The 21,659-nt window shown below is 39.3% G+C and overlaps 3 protein-coding genes across 4 annotated transcripts; all 3 read right to left on the bottom strand.

The window, feature by feature from the left end:
• Window positions 1-353: 353 nt before the first annotated feature.
• Window positions 354-9,441, bottom strand: LOC131336675 (uncharacterized). Of its 2 annotated transcripts, XM_058372595.1 has the most exons (3): window positions 9,414-9,441; window positions 2,084-2,161; window positions 354-1,205 (listed from the first exon to the last, which is right to left on the bottom strand). In XM_058372595.1, the coding sequence occupies exon 3, from the start codon at window positions 1,195-1,197 to the stop codon at window positions 442-444; it is 756 nt and encodes a 251-aa protein (XP_058228578.1). In that variant the 5' UTR covers window positions 1,198-1,205; window positions 2,084-2,161; window positions 9,414-9,441; the 3' UTR covers window positions 354-441. The 2 variants fall into 2 exon arrangements, 1 of the variants encoding a protein (XP_058228578.1); XR_009202906.1 differs by lacking the exons at window positions 354-1,205; window positions 9,414-9,441 and adding an exon at window positions 1,487-1,679 and having other exon boundaries at window positions 2,084-2,445.
• On the bottom strand, window positions 5,877-8,972 carry LOC131336667 (uncharacterized). The gene is made up of 2 exons (XM_058372583.1): window positions 8,634-8,972; window positions 5,877-8,231 (listed from the first exon to the last, which is right to left on the bottom strand). The coding sequence occupies exon 2, from the start codon at window positions 7,762-7,764 to the stop codon at window positions 6,994-6,996; it is 771 nt and encodes a 256-aa protein (XP_058228566.1). The 5' UTR covers window positions 7,765-8,231; window positions 8,634-8,972; the 3' UTR covers window positions 5,877-6,993.
• Window positions 9,442-14,635: 5,194 nt separating the features above from the next.
• LOC131334381 (hydroquinone glucosyltransferase-like) lies at window positions 14,636-16,365 on the bottom strand. Its single transcript, XM_058369364.1, has one exon. The coding sequence runs from the start codon at window positions 16,254-16,256 to the stop codon at window positions 14,862-14,864; it is 1,395 nt and encodes a 464-aa protein (XP_058225347.1). The 5' UTR covers window positions 16,257-16,365; the 3' UTR covers window positions 14,636-14,861.
• Between the last annotated feature and the right edge of the window lie 5,294 nt (window positions 16,366-21,659).

Below are 21,659 nucleotides of genomic sequence, written 5' to 3'. Positions count from 1 at the left end.
AGTAGAGCCAGGATCAATTAAAATATGTGCATCCCTACTAGAAACATTAAGTGTACCTGTAACAACATCAGGTGTCGCCTGAGTACGAGGTCCACTAGAAGATCCCCCACCTCTCTGAGGAGTCCTAGATGAAGCTGTACTGCCACCAGCCACACTACCCACTGATGGAGAAGTAACAGATGTCACAAGACAATCACGAATCTTGTGCCCAGGTTGGTTGCAACGACAACATCTCTCTTGTTGTTTTCCCTTACAGTCTCGTGTCATATGCCCACTCTCTCCACAACTAAAACAGGTAATATCTCGTGTACCACTACTTGAGGAAACACTTGTTTGTTGTCTAGGTTGTTGTTTCTAAGAACTCTGACCCTGGTGACCACCAAATGGAACATTCTGTTGTGGTCTACCCTACACTCCGCTCAATTGAGATCCTTGAAACCTCTATCTAGATGATCCAGCCTCAAATCGACCCCTCCTATATTGTGCTTGCCTTTCTTTCTTCTCATTAACACTCTTTTCTGAAATCTTTGATTTGTGTACCAAGTCAGAATATTTCTTTACTTCATGAGTAGCAACTCCAGCTCGAATGTTAGGATCCAAACCAAGCTGAAATCTTCTACACTTAGCATCCTCTATACGGATTAAGTCTGGTGCAAACCGAGATAATTTGATGAACTTAGCATCATATTCAGCAACAGACATACTTCCTTGCCTCAAACTTGAAAACTCGTGCTCCATATCATATCGATACAACAGAGGAAAGTATTGCTCATTGAAGGCTGCGATAAATTCTTTCCAAGTAACTTTTTTCGGCACTGGAGGCTCCGGTTCCCTAATTGCTGGTGTAGTCAGCAACCCTTTAGTAGCTTCCCACCAAAATCGAGCTTGATCTTTTAACATGAAAAGGGCTAGAGTAACTTTTTGATCATCAGAAACACTCATGACATCAAAAATAGACTCCATCCTCTTTAGCCATTCCTCTGCTTCCAATAGTTCCACACCACCAGAGAATGTTGAAGGTTGAAGTTTCATAAACTGTTCATGAACTGTACTACGTGGCTGATTTGATGAGCTTGCTTGTGCACCCGTTTGAAACTCAATAAACCGTGCAAGAGCCTGCATGATATCCGATGGACTTTGACCACTAGGGTCACCTTGACCCGCTTGATCCCCTGAATCTTTCTCCTGACCGTCCATAACTTTGTCTGCCATTGAACTCAAGATAAGCAACACATATCATTGCGGTTCAATATTTACCACGCATGCAAAGATAAGCTAACCACCAACTCAACTGACTCCCTATGGTCCACTGCAAGTTCTAGACTCAAAAATGTCTACAGAACTAAATAACCATTGGCTCTGATACCAAAAATTGTCACACCCCATCCCGGAAAATACCACGCTAAATTATTTTCCAAATGGGATGGACCCACACCTTGGCCCTGCTCAAACAGTAAATAAAAACACCAGCCAAGCGTCCAGCTCAAAAAAAAAACTTAACTTGCATATATACGGAAACAACTGTCATACAAGACGTGCCCACGGGTATTTACAACATATACAAGTTCCAAAAATAGGCACATAATCAAAAGAGTCAAAAAGCTAGACCACTATATACACAACTCCAGTCTAGACTCTGCAGTGGACCCGCGTGCCGTCACGCACCTGAAAAGAAAACACTGTGGAGGTGTGAGCTATCAACTTGCTTAGTGAATGTTCTTATTCGTAATAAGAGAAGCAATAAAGACAAGTGCTATCAAACAATTTAAACAAGATTATTTAGCCCCGCAGTAACTTTCCGTTACGTAATACTTATAACGCCACTAAGGCAATTTATAAAGCCACTAAGGCAATTCCCATATCTACGCCACTAAGGCAATACTCTTTACGCCACTAAGGCAATAGTCGTCACGCCACTAAGGCAATAATCAATAAAACGCGACTAAGGCCATATTATAACGCCACTAAGGCTACGATCATATTCTCGCCTAGGAGCTCAAGCCAAATATTAACCATTTCAATACGAAAAAAAATAACTCTACACCGTGTCTCATCTTCTGCTTTTGAAAATAAGAACACCCACCTCGAGGCCCAGCCAAAAAGGTACCAACACGAGCTCACTCCCTACGTGGAGTCACGGTGCTCGTAGCCGCCTCCGAACCTGACGAGTAACACATAAATCCATACATGTGAGTACGATTACAAAGATACCCATAAATTGAAAGGATTGCAACCATTACTCTAGCATCAAATTCCTTCTAGACTAACCACGTAATAAAATTCAGTACATCGGACCACATAAGAGAGTGTCAATTTCATAATCAAAAAGTTATCCGATTAGGCGAATAGCAATTAGTGTGTAACAGACTTCCATAAGCTCGACCACACATGATAAAAATACTTATTTGACAGCCATTGAGGAACTACTGTTCCACGTTGCTAACCAAACCCCTTTTTTTTGTTTTTTTCATTCTTCCTTGTCTACTGCTCTCTTGTCCAATTCCACAAATTAGTGTGCATAAAACCATTCAATTAAATTGAAGGCCAGTGATATTGTTAATACCTAGGCCTAATTCACCATATATTACACCAATTCGATCCATTCCCGTAACCATTTACTGTTTCCAAAACCTCTGTTCAAATCTAGGGTTCTTCCTTTTTATGGCAAGTCAAGTAAAATTATCAGCTAGGTAGGAAATTAAACTATCATCTGCATACAAAGATATTATTTCACTTAACAAATCACTTCCACCATTTACTAACATGGCCTTTCTTTCCAAATAAAAACTCCCAAGAACAACCCTTCTCAATTACAAGACATATTAACTGATCAATAAGCAAAAGCGACGAAGAGTTACCTACCAAGATTAGAACTTCCGTTAACGCAAATCCTCTCTTCTTCGATCTTTCTCTATGCGTTTTTTTTTTCTTTCCTGTACGTTTCTTTTTTTCTCTCTTCTGTTTGTATTTTTTTTTTCTATTAGAAGATATATACATCCCACACATGCACACAAGCACTTCCTTTGCCTTCCACGTGCACACTAGCACACATATTTTGTTTTTTTTTACAAATACATCCCTATAGTTTTAGGAATTCACATTGGAGGCTCACATAAAACAAAAAAATTCACTTATAATAAGACTACTTATTTACTTTTCTTTTTTAAAAAAAAAGAGTCAGGTCTCACAATTATCCTCCCGTTAAAAGAATTTCGCCCCGAAATTCACTTACCTTCAGAAAATAGATGTGGGTATTGAGCTCTCATACTTTCCTCAGTCTCCCAAGTAGCCTCCTCGATCGCGTGACTCCTCCACAAGACTTTCACCAATGGGATAGTCTTATTGCACAAAACTTGATCTTTGTGATCTAAAATGTCCACTGGCTGCTCCACGTAAGTTAGATCATCTTTTAGCTCTATCGGCTCGGAAGTCAACACATGAAACGGATCTGCAATATATTTTCGTAACATGGAGACATGAAACACATCATGAAGTCGGCTCAACTCCGGTGGCAATGCCAAGCGATACGCTGTAGACCCAATCCGCTCAATGATCTCATACGGCCCAATATATCGTGGACTCAATTTGCCTTTCTTTTTGAACCTCATAACCCCTTTCCATGGTGACACTCGAAGAAATATCCAATCACCCACTGCGAATTCTAGATCCCTCCTCCGCTTATCTGCATAACTTTTCTGGCGACTTTGTGCAATTTTCAAGCGATCACGAACAACTTTAATTTTATCGACAGTAACTTGAACCAACTCTGGTTTCGACAACCACCTTTCTCCAACTTCACTCCAACATACAGGAATTCTACACCTCCGACCATATAAAGCCTCGTAGGCTGCCATGCCAATGCTAGTCTGATAACTATTATTATAAGCAAACTCCATCAATGACATATGAGCATCCCATCTGCCTTTGAAGTCCAATACACAAGCATGCAACATATCCTCCAAAGTTTGAATAGTCCGCTCAGATTGCCCATCGGTCTGAGGGTGAAAAGCTGTGCTAAACTTCAAAGTAGTACCCATAGCTTGTTGCAAACTTGGCCAAAATCTGGAAGTAAATCTAGGATCTCGGTCAGCAACAATCGACACTGGAGCCCCATGCAAATGGATAATCTCATCAACATATAATTTAGCATACCTATCAATCGTATAGGTAGTATTAACAGGTAGAAAATACGCAAACTTCGTCAATCGATCCACAATCACCCAAATAGAATCATAGCCTTTTTGAGAACAAGGAAGTCCACTCACAAAGTCCATCATAATATGCTCCCACTTCCATACAGGAATAGGAAGATGTTGCAATAAACCTGCGGGTCGTTGATACTCGGCCTTTACTTGCTGACATACCAAACATCGAGCCACAAACTGAGCTATCTCCCTCTTCATCCCAATCCACCAATAGTGCTCCTTAAGATCGCGATACATTTTTGTACTACCCGGATGCATAGTATAAGCTGAACTATGCGCCTCCTCCAAAATCTCTCTCTTCAAAGCTTGGTCTCTAGGTACACACAATCGATTTTCAAATAAAAATAACCCATCCTGAATAACAAAGTCTGTCCGCGTCCCATCTCTCACTCCATCGATAAATTTCTTCAACTTTCGATCTCGATATTGAGTCTCCCGAATCCAATCAATTAATAGAGGTCTCACTCTAAAATGAGCTATCAAAGCATTAGTATTTGTCAAGGCTAACTGCACATCCATCAAAGTCAACTCTATAAAAATATCAACACGAGTACATTGAACACAAGCCAATCTACTTGAAGATTTTCTGCTCAGAGCATCTGCCACGACATTAGCTTTCCCTGGATGGTAGTGAATACTGCAATCATAATCGTTAATTAACTCTATCCATCATCTTTGTCTCAAGTTCAAGTCCTTCTGTGTAAACAAATATTTCAAACTCTGATGGTCGGTAAGAATCTCACAAGCTTCGCCATATAAGTAATGTCTCCACAACTTTAATGCAAACACAACTGCCGCTAACTCCAAATCATGAGTTGGATAATTACGTTCATGGTTCTTTAATTATCTTGAAGCATAAGCAATTATCTTTCCGCACTGCATCAACACGCATCCCAAACCCTGGTGTGAAGCATCACTATAAATAACAAAGTCTCCTGCGCCAGAAGGAATAGTCAAAACTGGAGCTGAAACCAATCTAGCCTTTAGCTCTTGAAAACTATGCTCACAAGCGTCAGTCCACTCAAACTTCGCTGCTTTCTGAGTCAATCTAGTCAATGGTCTAGCAATCGCTGAGAAACCTTTAATAAATCGACGATAATAGCCTGCCAAACCCAAGAAACTTCGGATCTTAGAGACATTCGTTGGGCATTCCCATTTAACTACAGCTTCCACCTTCGCAGGGTCAACACAAATTCCATCTCCAGATATCACATGTCCCAAGAAAACCACCCTATCCAACCAAAACTCACATTTGCTTAACTTTGCAAACAATCGTTTTTCTCGTAGAGTCTGCAATGCAATGCGTAGATGCTTCACATGTTCCTCTCTGCTTCGTGAGTATATCAAGATATCATCAATAAAGACAATAATGAACGAGTCAAGATAAGGCTGAAATACCCGATTCATTAAGTCCATAAACACGGCTGGAGCATTAGTCAACCCGAAAGGCATTACTAGGAATTCATAGTGCCTGTATCTTGTACGAAAAGCAGTCTTTAGAACATCACTATCTTTCACTTTTATTTGATGATACCCCGATCGAAGATCAATTTTTGAAAACACCGTAGCTCCTTGCAACTGATCAAATAAATCATCAATTCGAGGTAAGGGATACTTGTTGCGAACTGTTACCTTATTGAGCTGACGGTAATCAATACACAATCTCAATGTACCATCCTTCTTTTAACAAACAACACTAGAGCTCCCCAGGGCGACACACTAGGTTGAATAAAACCTCGGTCAAGCAAATCCTGTAGCTGAATTTTTAATTCTTTCAACTCGATAGGAGCCATTCGATACGGTGCTATAGATATAGGAGCAGTCTCTGGAAGTAACTCAATAGAAAACTCTACCTCTCTATCCAGCACAATTCCCGGCAACTCCTCTGGAAACACATCTGTAAATTCCCATACCACTGGAATATCCTCCAATTTAATCTCTAATTTTGTTGTATCTATGACATGCGCCAAGTAACATTCACAACCCTTTCTGAGCAATTTTCTGGCTTCAATTGCTGATATAAGACAAGTATGAGTAACATTTTGTTCGCCACAAAATTTAACCTCAGATTCATTAGGAACCCGAAATATTACCTCTTTCTTGAAACAATCTATAGAAGCATGATATGATGCCAACCAATCCATGCCCAATATTATATCAAAATCATGTATGTCAAGAGGCACTAAATTAACAAGTAATTCTTTTTCACCCACGCGTACCACACAGCCCCTATATTTCACATCTACCAACACCACTTCCCCAATAGGAGTAGACACAGATAAGCAATGATCTAAAATGTAAAGAGCTGATTTAAATGCATGCCAAATGATAGGGACATGTACGAATGAGTAGAGCCAGGATCAATTAAAATATGTGCATCCCTACTAGAAACATTAAGTGTACCTGTAACAACATCAGGTGTCGCCTGAGTACGAGGTCCACTAGAAGATCCCCCACCTCTCTGAGGAGTCCTAGATGAAGCTGTACTGCCACCAGCCACACTACCCACTGATGGAGAAGTAACAGATGTCACAAGACAATCACGAATCTTGTGCCCAGGTTGGTTGCAACGATAACATCTCTCTTGTTGTTTTCCCTTACAGTCTCGTGTCATATGCCCACTCTCTCCACAACTAAAACAGGTAATATCTCGTGTACCACTACTTGAGGAAACACTTGTTTGTTGTCTAGGTTGTTGTTTCTAAGAACTCTGACCCTGGTGACCACCAAATGGAACATTCTGTTGTGGTCTACCCTACACTCCGCTCAATTGAGATCCTTGAAACCTCTATCTAGATGATCCAGCCTCAAATCGACCCCTCCTATATTGTGCTTGCCTTTCTTTCTTCTCATTAACACTCTTTTCTGAAATCTTTGATTTGTGTACCAAGTCAGAATATCTCTTTACTTCATGAGTAGCAACTCCAGCTCGAATGTTAGGATCCAAACCAAGCTGAAATCTTCTACACTTAGCATCCTCTATACGGATTAAGTTTGGTGCAAACCGAGATAATTTGATGAACTTAGCATCATATTCAGCAACAGACATACTTCCTTGCCTCAAACTTGAAAACTCGTGCTCCATATCATATCGATACAACAGAGGAAAGTATTGCTCATTGAAGGCTGCAATAAATTCTTTCCAAGTAACCTTTTTCGGCACTGGAGGCTCCGGTTCCCTAATTGCTGGTGTAGTCAGCAACCCTTTAGTAGCTTCCCACCAAAATCGAGCTTGATCTTTTAACATGAAAGGGGCTAGAGTAACTTTTTGATCATCAGAAACACTCATGACATCAAAAATAGACTCCATCCTTTTTAGCCATTCCTCTGCTTCCAATAGTTCCACACCACCAGAGAATGTTGAAGGTTGAAGTTTCATAAACTGTTCATGAACTGTACTACGTGGCTGATTTGATGAGCTTGCTTGTGCACCCGTTTGAAACTCAATAAACCGTGCAAGAGCCTGCATGATATCCGATGGACTTTGACCACTAGGGTCACCTTGACCCGCTTGATCCCCTGAATCTTTCTCCTGACCGTCCATAACTTTGTCTGCCATTGAACTCAAGATAAGCAACACATATCATTGCAGTTCAATATTTACCACGCATGCAAAGATAAGCTAACCACCAACTCAACTGACTCCCTATGGTCCACTGCAAGTTCTAGACTCAAAAATGTCTACAGAACCAAATAACCATTGGCTCTGATACCAAAAATTGTCACACCCCATCCCGGAAAATACCACGCTAAATTATTTTCCAAATGGGATGGACCCACACCTTGGCCCTGCTCAAACAGTAAATAAAAACACCAGCCAAGCGTCCAGCTCAAAAAAAAAACTTAACTTGCACATATACGGAAACAACTGTCATACAAGACGTGCCCACGGGTATTTACAACATATACAAGTTCCAAAAATAGGCACATAATCAAAAGAGTCAAAAAGCTAGACCACTATATACACAACTCCAGTCTAGACTCTGCAGTGGACCCGCGTGTCGTCACGCACCTGAAAAGAAAACACTGTGGGGGTGTGAGCTATCAACTTGCTCAGTGAATGTTCTTATTCGTAATAAGAGAAGCAATAAAGACAACTGCTATCAAACAATTTAAACAAGATTATTCTGCCCCGCAATAACTTTCCGTTACGTAATACTTATAACGCCACTAAGGCAATTTATAAAGCCACTAAGGCAATTCCCATATCTACGCCACTAAGGCAATACTCTTTACGCCACTAAGGCAATAGTCGTCACGCCACTAAGGCAATAATCAATAACGCCACTAAGGCCATATTATAACGCCACTAAGGCTACGATCATATTCTTGCCTAGGAGCTGAAGCCAAATATTAACCATTTCAATACGAAAAAAAATAACTCTACACCGTGTCTCATCTTCTGCTTTTGAAAATAAGAACACCCACCTCGAGGCCCAACCAAAAAGGTACCAACACGAGCTCACTCCCTACGTGCAGTCACGGTGCTCGTAGCCGCCTCCGAACCTGACGAGTAACACATAAATCCATACATGTGAGTACGATTACAAAGATACCCATAAATTGAAAGGATTGCAACCATTACTCTAGCATCAAATTCCTTCTAGACTAACCACGTAATAAAATTCAGTACATCGGACCACATAAGAGAGTGTCAATTTCATAATCAAAAAGTTATCCGATTAGGCGAATAGCAATTAGTGTGTAACAGACTTCCATAAGCTCGACCACACATGATAAAAATACTTATTTGACAGCCATTGAGGAACTACTGTTCCACGTTGCTAACCAAACCCCTTTCTTTCTTTCTTTTTCCTTCTTCCTTGTCTACTGCTCTCTTGTCCAATTCCACAAATTAGTGCGCATAAAACCATTCAATTAAATTGAAGGCCAGTGATATTGTTAATACCTAGGCCTAATTCACCACATATTACACCAATTCGATCCATTCCCGTAACCATTTACTGTTTCCAAAACCTCTGTTCAAATCTAGGGTTCTTCCTTTTTATGGCAAGTCAAGTAAAATTATCAGCTATGTAGGAAATTAAACTATCATCTGCATACAAAGAGATTATTTCACTTAACAAACCACTTCCACCATTTACTAACATGGCCTTTCTTTCCAAATAAAAACGCCCAAGAACAACCCATCTCAATTACAAGACATATTAACTGATCATTAAGCAAAGGAGACTAAGAGTTACCTACCGAGATTAGAACTTCCGTTAACGCAAATCCTCTCTTCTTCGATCCTTCTCTCTGCGTTTTTTATTTTCTTTCCTTTACGTTTCTTTTTCTCTCTCTTCTGTTTGTATTTTTTTTTTTCTATTAGAAGATATATATATCCCACACATGCACACAAGCACTTCCTTTGCCTTCCACGTGCACACCAGCACACACATTTTGTTTTTTTTTACAAATACATCCCTATAGTTTTAGGAATCCACATTGGAGGCCCACATAAAACAAAAAAAAATCACTTTTAATAAGACTACTTATTTACTTTTCTTTTTAAAAAAAAAAGAGTCGGGTCTCACAATTTTTCGTCACACATATAAAATTTTATATGGTTTTGAGATAAGAGAAATATTTTAATTTAAGTGGATCTCGTTTTGCGTCACATTGATAGAATTTTATAGCTTCTCACGATGTTGTGCCGGCTTTACATCAATTAGTTTGTGGCATAATTTCTCAATGCAAGGCCACTCCTAGGTCTAAGATTATAAAACAAGGGGACAAATTAAATTTAAGAGGGAAAAAAGGAATACACAAATAGAATATTTTTGGTAGATGTTTAGTGGAAATACGGTCCTATTGTAAGTGTTGGTGTTAAAGTATTTTAATTTTAAAAAAAAATAAGATGATGATGATGATGATGATTATTATTATTATTATTATTATTATTGTCAACGGAAGAAGCATACCAATTTAAAAAAGCCATACGACATTTATAGATTATCACCGGAATACAGATTAGACATACGACATTTATAGATTCTCATCCGAATACAAAGATACAAAGACACAGCCAAGCGGACTTCGGGTTGGTGTTGTGCAGTGAGGTGCACAGCACCGTGCTGCGCATCTCCGAGCCGTCGAATTGTGTATTCGACAGTTCGGATCTCATCTCGGCAACCAACGATTGAGAGCCATTCATTACCGATATGAGATCTGAACCGTCGGATGCACGATCCGAAAGCTCAGAGGTGCGCAGCACAGCTATGCACACCACTACACTACACCATCTCCCATGCCAGCCAAACCTTAAAGCTAACGATATACAAGAAAAACAAAGAGATGAAGCAGCTAAATTATTCAAAATATATAAAAATTGAGTGGTTGTGGACGTATGAGGTCCTACATGCATGCACATCTATTATTTAGCATTTGTCGGCTTACGTTTTATTGAGAAAGTAGTGGGAAGATGGTACAATGATTTCTGATCATTGCACACTACTATGTCGTCAAGGAAGAGATATTTTGCCGGCACATGTTTTCTCTTAACCTCATACATATATTATGCATGCATGCATCCAGGTCCGGCCTTGATGTTAGAGTTGTCTAAACTTGACCCTTAGTTTGGATGTCCATTTAATATTAAGTCATTGTAGGGAGGTATTCCCGAGCACGTACAATTAGTTGCCGAACACGTGATATTCGGGAGCACGTGGTAAATACGACAGGACTTACCGCCGGGTAGTTCGGTGAACAGCGATATGGACCAATGATATGGGAAGTCATTGATCCATGCAATCTATTCGGCAAATTAAGGGCCAATGATATGAGAAGTCATGGCTATAAACTGACTAATCGGCAGTTAGAGACATTCCGATTACATGGACCAAGATACATGTGAAGTAGCTGGTCCAAACAGACTGCTCGATTATGATACAGCCGAACAGTTGAAGTAAGAACTAAGCACGAAATACGAGTGATGACGGGACAGTCATCATGCAAGGCAATAGTCTAAATAATTGATGAAGGACCAGTTACAAGTGAAGTGATTGGTCCGGACAGTCTGTTCGGCTATGAGATAGCTGAACAGAGAAAGAAATCCGATCAGATGTTGGAGTAGAAGGAACATTCTAGAAGGGTCCAGAAACAATGGTATTCCGTTAAGGAATAAGATCCCGAGAATACAGGGTTTGAAAAAAGATACCCAACGAGAATGGGATGTTCGGTCAGTAATGGAAAAGAATCCTGAAAGGACTCTTTTCCATAAACTGATAAAGGAAACGAGAATCCTTGATATCCTGAGTTTCCTATACGAGTTGGGAATCCTATGGCAATAGGGATGCTTGGGCGCCAAGCATCCGAATGTCTATATAAACAGAGTAAGCCTAGAGGTAAAAGGTACGCAATACTTTGCATTCTTGCTTTCCTACTGATAATTAGGGTTTAATTGCTAGTACGTGATACTAACTTTGGCATCGGAGGGCCTTTGCCACGAGAGGCAGAGGTGCGCTCACCCCCTGTCTATTTTGCAGATTAGGGTTCCGACGACGAATTAGGGTTCCGGTGAAGAGGCACGAGAAAGCCGTTGCAAACCAGGTGATCAGAAAGCATCAATTGTTTTCATCCCCCTACAATCCTAAAAAATAAAAACATAAGTAAAACAAAAAATTAAGGTTATATTGTGCTAGTTTTAGCTTGAATTACGTTAAAAAAAAAATCACAATTTCAATTGTGTTATCGTACTTTAACTTTTTCAAGAACTCATTTTTAATTGAGATTATAGTCAACCCATTTAATCTCTCTTGTGACAAGATAGTACGAAAGTAAGTTTTTATCAACTTCAACTTAAAAAATTGCTATCCACTAAAACAACTGTAATCAACAGTGCCGCCCTAACCTAAAACAATGGGGGCTGATAAACAACAAAAAATAAAAGAAAGAGCTAAGAGAGGCCAAAATTAAGGACAGAAATGTGGCGGCCGGCTAAGAATGCCACGTGGGCAGGTTCGATAAGCCCCGCAAGCATGCGGGCTTGGGCAATTCCCCGGCTGGGGCGCAAAAATTAAGGACAGGAATGTGACGGCTAAGAATGCAACATGGGCCGGCCCAGAATAAGCCCCGAAAGCCTGTGGCCGGCCCAGAATAAGCCCCGAAAGCCTGTGGCCTATGGGCCTGGGCTATCCCCGGGCTGGGGCTATCCTTGGGCCGGCTAAGAATGCCACGTGGGGAAGTCCGATAAGCCCTGCAAGCATGCGGGCTTGGGCAATTCCCCGGCCGGGGCAGGCAAAAATTAACGACAAGAATGTGACGGCTAAGAATGCAACATGGGCCGGCCCAGAATAAGCCCCAAAAGCCTGTGGCCTATGGGCCTGGGCTATCCCCGGGCTGGGGCAACCATAATAGGAAATATTCGAAATACAGTTTCATAATAAATATAAAATTTAACAACATTAGCATAATTATATCGGTTTCTGGCCTAGTGGAAAGACATCTACTCCCTACCCAGAAGGTCAAGAATTCAATACCCAGTTAGCAACCCACTTTATTTCTTTTTTAAACTCATGTCAAAGTCTAAGATTTTAACTCTTTTAATATAGAGGCTTAAATTTATTTGGTTAATCAAACTTTATTGGCATACTTTCTTTTTTTCTTTTTATCTCTCGTTCAAATATTTATACTTTTTGCATTAATCTTAAATTGGAATAATTTAAATAGATAGTGGCTAAGACGAACAATAAAGAAGTGCAAAAAATGGTTGTGTTGGGTTTTGAGACCCCCAATTCATGTTTTCTTTTTCTTGGCGGAAATGAAAGAAGTGCAAAAAAAGGTTGTGTTGGGTTTTGACTATGGATAGGTTAATATAATGATACTCTATTCCAAGAGGTACCCTATACTCCTTAATTTAAGGCATGGGTAAGATAGAGTAGGTGAGTTGTCAAGTAAACTTAGGGAAATAATAGCCTCAAGTACTCATGGTCATGGCCGAAACATGTAGGATGGCTTTTGGTCGTGTTAATATGGATAGATGGCTTTTGGTCGTGTTAATATGGGTATACGATTGTATGAACGCATACACACACTTGCACATACACTCGCACGCACTCCAAATAACTAAAAGAAGAACGAATAAATAAATAGTAAGACTACAAAAAAATATAAAATGAAAGGGTCAAAATCAGGGGTCGTTACATTTTCTGTGCACAGGGTCTAAGTTGTAATTTTTACTTTAGCCTCTAGGTTCATTGCTTCGTTGCCAATATTTCCAAATTATTTTTGATAACTTATAGATTTTCGAGCAAATTTACTCATACCTCAACTAATCTAGTGTTCGAACCAGTATTCCCTATTTGTAGATCTGCCAATTCCACATACTCAATGTTATGTTAAACCCAATTTACTTATTTCTGTTTCGGTTTAGGGTTTAGCTTGTTTTCTATTAGGGTCTGCTTCTGGTTCGTGTTACTGTAACCTAGATTTTGTTTTCAGTCTCGCCGTGGTCTCGTGGATCCACTTTGCCGGCATGTGTCCTCGTGATCGGAGCTCGCCATGACAGCAAGGGCTTGCCCCGAAGTAGCACCCTTTGCTCGTGCCAGCAAAGAGCTCACCGATTTAGTCGGTGATTCCTCGTGCTATGAGCCGGTCGGCGACATGTTCAGAGAGCAATTTCGTGGGGGGTTACTAAATATTACATTAGTGTTTTGTGCCAATGGTTTGAGCTAGGTTTTTCGCTGGATACTCTACTACCAAGTCAAAGATGGACCCTATGCCGGCACCTTGACTGGTTCGGCTATCTGTCGCCTGTAGCCTGTAGCGCTTTCAGCAGTGCTCATGTCTTAGATATTGGTAGTTTTGGTTCACTCCTATTATTGTGATGTAATCTTCGCATTCGAGCTTGAATGAAATATGCAATTGCCTATTTATCAAAAACAATTGTACCCAAAGTTTCGTCTAAAAAAAATGTACCCATGAAAGTTTCATAACTATTTTAATTATTGTTTAATTGATCGTAATTGGTTCCTGCTCTTAAACTTAGAGATAAAAATTGTTTGAAGATTATTGGTTAAGCAGCATCCCTCATTCTCCATGTGCTGCAAATCTTCAAGATTGGCTCCAATTTAATGCAGCCATGTTTGTGGAATTTCAGAGTCCCCCATTCACACCCAACTTGGTTCGAGCGTGGACAAGAAATAGGGACTGATTTCTGCCTATATATAGCTACATCGCCAGCCTTAATCTTGTATCAGAGAGTAGCAATTAAGAGGGGTTTGGGTGAGTGATTTGTAATCTCCTCCATTATAGTAGTGAAATCTGCTGTCTGTGGAGTAGGCATTTGTCGAACCATGTTAATGTTGTCTCTCTGTGTTTGTTTGAGGTGTGTGTGAGTTCTGGATTTTGGGGTTTTTGTCCTAACAAAAACTGCAAGGAAAAGTTACATGTTTCGTAATATTAGTGATGATATGTAATAAAACGGGGAATACGAAAATTGATTGTCCCATATAACAGGACTCTATTATAACTGAAACATTAAAGGTAAAAGGGTTCAAAACAAAACGAATTGGAACTTCAGCAGCAGAAGAGTAAACAAGCAAACAAGTACTGTAAAACCTTTGGGTATGACACATGAATAGAAAGAAAAAAAAAAAAGAAAAAAGAAAAAAGAAAGCAAAAGCACAAGGCAGGGGAAACCATGGTAGATGGTACCTAATTCAAAATCTTATTCTTCCATTTCTGAGCCAACTCGGTAAGTGATTTTGTCGAATCTCCGTCTTCACTTAGCACCATTCCAGCGGCGTCTTTTAGGCCTTTCATTCGGCTACGAATCGCATTTCCTTCTTCTCCTTCCATTAGACCCTTCACAACTTTCGCAATCTCATTTCGCCCAATTATTCCATTTTCTCTAACTTTCGGCCTCACTGCTACTTTTAAATCTTCAATTAATATCACAGCATTCATATTTTGTTCTGCATAAAGAGGCCAAGCAATCAACGGAACACCGTTGACTACACTCTCGAGTGTAGAGTTCCAACCACAATGGGTTAAAAATCCACCGGTCGAACCATGGCTAAGAATTTGAGCTTGTGGTGCCCAAGATGGCACCACTAGACCAAACCCTTTGGTTCTATCTAAAAACTCGTTTGGTAAGAAGTCCGATGGGTCATTCTGGTCATTAACACCAGAAAGTTCAACCTTATCATTTGGACTCCTAACGACCCATAGGAATCTCTGTTCACTCATTTCCAAACCAAAGGCTAACTCAGTGAGTTGATCAAATGAGAGGGTCCCGAGACTACCAAAGGCGATGAACAAGACGGAGCCACGTGGCTGGTCATCCAACCATCTCAAACACTCCGACCCGTCATCAGGCACACCCATCTGTACGAGCGGTCCGATTGGATAAACAGGCGGCTTACCGGATTCTTCCTCTTGCAAAGCCTTGATGGCCCCACCTTCCAATGCCCTAAAGCTATTGACAATAATACCCTCGGCCAAACTGTACTGTTTTGCGATGTGAAGAAGCCGTTTGTATGCATCATTCTTCCTGTCTTGTACTGGGTCTAACAAATCCTTCCCGTGAACCGGTGTGCAACCCGGGATTTGAACCAGTTCGGCTAAATCTCTATACTCGCAAGACACGGATTCATGGAGCTTTGGCAAATAAAGGAACAGTGATAAAGTCATGGCCGTGGACGCGAAGAAAATATAAGGAGCGATGCCGAGTTCGGCTGCGACGTGGAACGCATCGGTGGCAAAAAGATCAACCACAAGAGCAACAACCCGAGAACTGGAAACCAATGATTTCAAAACGTCGCGGAGAGAGGGGAGAGAGCGGGACACGGTGAGGGCGATGGCCGTCTCGGCGTGGACGTCGCTGGACAAATCGTCCAAGTTAACGGGAGGGAGAAGGACGTGGTTTATGCGGGTGGGAAGGGAGTCGAGGAACGATTTCGGGCCGGCGGAGAGAGGGCCGGGGGTTGGGACGATGAAGGTGACTGAGAAGTTGTGGGTGAGGACGAGTCGCTTGGCGAACTCGCCGAGCGGGATGAGGTGACCCATTCCTGGAACTGGAAAAATTGCTACGTTGAGTGTTTGTTCCATTGGTGTATACCGTATAGGCCGTAGCTGCGCACCTGATCAGCTGCTTGGTTAGGTTTTAGTATATGAGGAAGGGCATCTCCAACCTATCTTTAATATTTCAAAATAGAAAATGAATGTGATACATTGTAGAAAATTTTATGTTTTATTTTTTATTTTCTTCACATTTTGAACCTTTCGGGAGAATTTAGAAAAGACTCATTATTCTTTGGGTCTCTAAAAATGGAGACCTCCTCCAAATATAAATACCATACTTTCATTTTGGAGGCCAATGTCTTGTTTGGATTCAAATTTGAGATTTTTGTGAGTTTGGTTTTTTGGGTAATGAATTCAGAGAAAAATTAGTAATGATGGGAGTTATGAGTAATGAGTGGAGAGAGATAGAGAGAGAAATGAGAGTAATGATTGAAAATACCGGTAGTAAGTGAAGAGAGAAATGAAAGTAATAATTGAAAATATGGGTAATGAGTATTTTTTAATTTAGAAATTTTTTTCCAAGGCACAATTCTTTAAAAGGGACTATGGGTTCCTCTAATATTCTCCCAAAAAATACAAAAATTGAAGAAAATATTATATAAATTACAAAATCTTTTTTCAATGTGTCACTATCCATTTTTCATTTTGGAGTTTTGGAGATGCTGGAAGGGGTGATTTGAAAAAGACATTTTCTATATGGAGAAGAATGCATCCTCAGTCATTGTCCGTGTATCATTATCTTTCTTTCTTTTTTTGAAGTAAATGCAAATAATATGATATTGAGATATACTTTAAATAAACTACGGAGTATATATTAGTTAAAGATAAATGAGGTAAAATGATTGATTTGAGGACTAAAACTTTAATTTATTTTCAATTTTAGAGGCCAAATTCGTATTTGAATTTCTACTATTTAAATATTCCTACACCTCGTACTATACAATACTACTAATAAATGGGAGATTTTTTGCGGGGATTGATGCGGTATAGGAGAGTGTTGCATGAAACACTTCCATGTATTAGTAACATTTTCCTGTGCATGGGACATTTTTTTCTCGATAAAATAGAAGACATTCGAATTTTTTTGTTTTGTCTTGTCTTATTACCTTTTTGTTTATTCAGAGTTCAACTTTTGATTTTTTGATTCAGCGTGACGAGAGAATTGGGGGGAAAAAAATTGCAAACCAAAAGTCAGATAAGTTTATTATAGTAAATGTTAAATTTCTTGGAGGGTTTCAACCTAAAATTAATTGGCAATAAATAGAATAGCCCCTAAATTTTATTAACCAATCTTGAGTGGCTTAGATGAGCGATGTGAGATAAAATCTAACACTCTCTCTCACGTGCAGCCTGGATCCGGGGCACATGGAGATACGAATTGAGGAGGCCAGGAGATTTGCTCGGGCGCCAAAGACTCGACCACGTGAAGTGAGGTCACCTAAGACCTAACTATGATACCATGAAAATAAGAGCATCCACTGTGGTATAATCAACACTAAAATGTTGCTAAGGTTAGTAACATTTGCTCAAAAAAGAGCTCATATTGGAATAATCAAACTTAATAACCTCTAGCAAATCATCAAATTTTGACTCTTGGATAATCAAAACTAGCAAACTTAATTTTGCCAATAATCAAATTTAGTTGTCCTCATATTTCTTCAATCAAGTACACCATCATTACACAAAAACATTCTCTCTCTTCCATTTTCAACATGTTTCAAAGAAAAACACTTTTAAAAAGAGTTTTTATTTTTTGCAAAAACAGTTTTTCGAATTTTTTATTAAAACTGTTTATTTGAAAAAAAAAATTCAAAAACTGTTATTTTGAAAAAAAAAACTTTTTTTTATTCAAAAAACGATTTTTTACAACTTTTTTCCGAAAACTTTTTTTTTTTAAATCAAAGTTTTCAAAAAACTATTTCCTCTTTTCCTAATATCATGTTTTTTATTAGTTTGAAAATTATTTTAATTTTTAGATTTTTATAAGTTGAAAAGATGATGTGACAAGTTTTGCTTATTTAATTTTGATTGTACCATTATGGACCTCTATATTGCTAATCTTAGCAACCCTTTAAATAAATAACCAAAAGATGATGTGGCAACTTTTGATTATTTCACTGTGGATAAGTCAAAATAAATACATTTTTAGCTTCTTTTTTGTCTTGTAAACTTTTCATCATTCGGAGTATATTTCTATTTTTCTAATTTCTCTTATCAAAAAGAATTGGGAAAGTCAAAAATGATTCAATAACAGAAGTCACGTATTAAAATGTACAAGTTAATTTATTTTAAATTCAAGCTTAATGTATTAAAGAACCGCCAACAAGTGGATCTATAGAAATACTCAAGGGTTGGCCTGGTGATCAAAGCAAAGATTTAGGGTGTAACACCCCCATTTTTGGGTACGTTAAAGAGACATTTTATTCAAAAAAATCAAATGGAGTCTGGCTCTTATTACAACAAAACTCCCACAAGAGTTCAATATTTACACAAATGAAGGGTGATTCTAGGGTTCCTAACTACAGCTCCTCAGCTCTTCCATTCTTGCCAGCTCCTCAGCTCCAAAAGCCTCCACGGTGATCTGCTTACCCTAATCATCTACAAAATCTGACACATTATACCAGCGTCGCCACCGATATAATATGTCAGGGTCACCAAAAGGCAACACCGTGAGCTACAAAAGCTCAGCAGGACAATCCCATACCCGCTAACCCATAACTTAAAAACAACAGGAAATAATAACACATCGATTTCCACATGATACATATATACGCAGCTAACAATGACACATCCACATTCGTTAATCAACTATCGTTGGTGTCGATGTTTTTCTGTATTTCTCCTACGCGACTCATCGTAGACCGTGTCTCCATTTTCACTTTTCATAACCAAATCAACATTTTCAAAATCTGTTTCTAACACACCCAACCTCGGTTCCGCCGTTCCGGTCTCCCGAGTATCCTCACAATGGTTCCGCCGCACCGGGTTCCCATTGGCACACTTTGCATTGGCTCCTTTCCGCGGATAACCAAGCCACACACCCAACCTCGGTTCCGCCGTTCCGGTCTCCCGAGTATCCTCACAATGGTTCCGCCGCACCGGGTTCCCATTGGCACACAAAACACACACCACACAATGGGCTACCATGTCCGGCCACATTGCGGTTTCCAAAACTTTTCATCTTTTCAAAACACGCCTTTTCGTTAACCACACCCTAAGTGTCATGTTTCTAACTTTCTCGATTTTCGTGTCACGTTTTCATGCATAGACTCCGCGGTAGGACCTTTCACAAAAATAAGCATAACTCATTCATTGAAACTATACTAGCAAGATTATTCAACTCAATATTACTAAGCATGCTCGAAAAGATCAAAATATGAATACTTCAAATCAAGCGTTAAAATCTTATCTTTCGAAAATCGTTCTATCTTACTTTTTGAGAAATTCAATACAACATATGTTTATTTAAGACAAAGTTATTTATCCAACATGCTCATACCTCCATTAGTGAGATAAACTTATTGACAATCATGCATTTTAAACGATAAGCTTATCTACTTGAAACTAAACAATAGATAACCTTATCTACTTAAGGAAAACGATCATTTTACTTTCTAACGTACGATTCTATGCTTTACGTAGAGTTAAGGGGTTCTACTTATACTTAGGGAAGTGAGTAGAGAAAAATCTACCTTAATCCGAAACTAGTCGGGGCCGAATAAGCTAGTTGGAAGTTTTCTACGGCGGTGAAACTCGCAAATCTGGACCAAACTTTGGATGGCAGTAACTCGGTCAATATTTGACCAAATATGATCGTTCTTGGGTTGAAATCGAAGCTCTCGAAGTGCTCTACAACTTTCGTGAAGGAAGTTGATCCTAGAAACTACTTTAGGTAGGAGAAAAATGGTGATAAAGGAAGAGACAGTGTGCTGTCAGAAAATGGAAATCCGAGATTTTTACTGAATTTTGGATGCCAATATCTTTGTCATTTCTTCGCCGATTGGGATGGTTCTTGGGTCTAACTTGAAGGTTTCGAAGTGCTCTACAACTTTTCCGAAGGGAGTTGGTTCTAAAAACTAGCCTAAGCAGGGGAAAACTGAGGATTTACGAAGGGCAGTAGGCTGCCTGGAAAAAACAGAAATGGTTTTTAGAGAGAAGTGAGAGCAAGAAGTGAAGGTGTGAGTTGAAATGCTTGGAATGGCTTTCTATTTATAGGCAAAACTTGAGCTCCTCCTCCCTCCTCTATGGCCGGCCCCCCCTTCTCTCCTTTCTCCCATGGATTTGCTCCATTGAGTTGTCATCTCATGCCTTTCAATCATGTCATGCCTTCCATGACTTGTCACTTCCATTTGTAGGCCAAATCTTAGGCCATCATGAAGGGTTTTTGGCTTGTCAAATCTATGGGGAGGTTTCTTGCAAGAAAGCACAAAATCATTGTACTTTGGAAGACTAGAAATGGGTTGGAAAGTGGTCAAAAATAGGCTTAAGGCTATAAATGTTGCTTGTGTAAGTAATCAAAACTCATGCACACACTCCACCCCACTCTCTCTCTCTCTCTCTCTCTCTCTCTCTCTCTCTCTCTCTCTCTCTCCTAGGTATATATATATATATATGTATAAGTACATGTATATATTCATCTAGGAAAGTAAAACCTATGATAGTTAGGCTTAGGACATAGGTGTGCATGCATGGCAAGGCTAGTCTTGTTTCCTTTGGAAGCAAAATGATGACTCCATTAGTATGACTTGTCTTGTCATGCATTTTGGCAAGTCAAAGGTCTAATAACCAAGAGACAAAAATTCCCCTAACAATTATGGACCAAGGGGTAAAGGAATATTGGTAATAATTTGATATGACTAGTCATGGAAATCTATTGTCCAATGGATAATATTTTCCCTAACATTTATGGACCAAAGGTTAAAGTTTTCCCTTGCCTTTATTATCCAATAGGTAGGATAAGTAATGATGCTAGGTAAAGTGAAATGACTAAACATAGGAATAAAATGATTACTCCTATAGTCTAATGGTTCAATAGGGTTCGGAGGGTTTCATAAGGCTCAAAGACAGTCAAAAAGGTCCATCTAGGGTTAGGAAATTGTAACTAGATTGAAACGGTAATTAGGGTTTTCTAACGAATTGGTTGGAAACTAATTATACTTGCCAAGTAGGATTTCTAGCCAAGAAATATAATTTAAAGATTTTATTTAACTCACTAGAAAAAAAATACAAGTGCTTCTACAAGCATACTTGTCTTTAGAAAATGACTAGATTGCTCGGCGTGAAAATATAAAATTTTATAAATCTCAAATCTAATTATGATGGATTATTAAAATTAAAAAGAAATTTTTAGTAGCAAATTCAAGTAATTAAAATCAAATTTAAATATTTAACGAAATTTTTATTTACCAAAAATCAGGGTCGTTACATAGG

This window comes from Rhododendron vialii, chromosome 1a, assembly GCF_030253575.1.
Source record: "Rhododendron vialii isolate Sample 1 chromosome 1a, ASM3025357v1".
NCBI lineage: Eukaryota > Viridiplantae > Streptophyta > Magnoliopsida > Ericales > Ericaceae > Rhododendron > Rhododendron vialii.
Note: the sequence above shows the minus strand (reverse complement) of the source record. Positions and strands in the feature narration are given on the sequence as shown.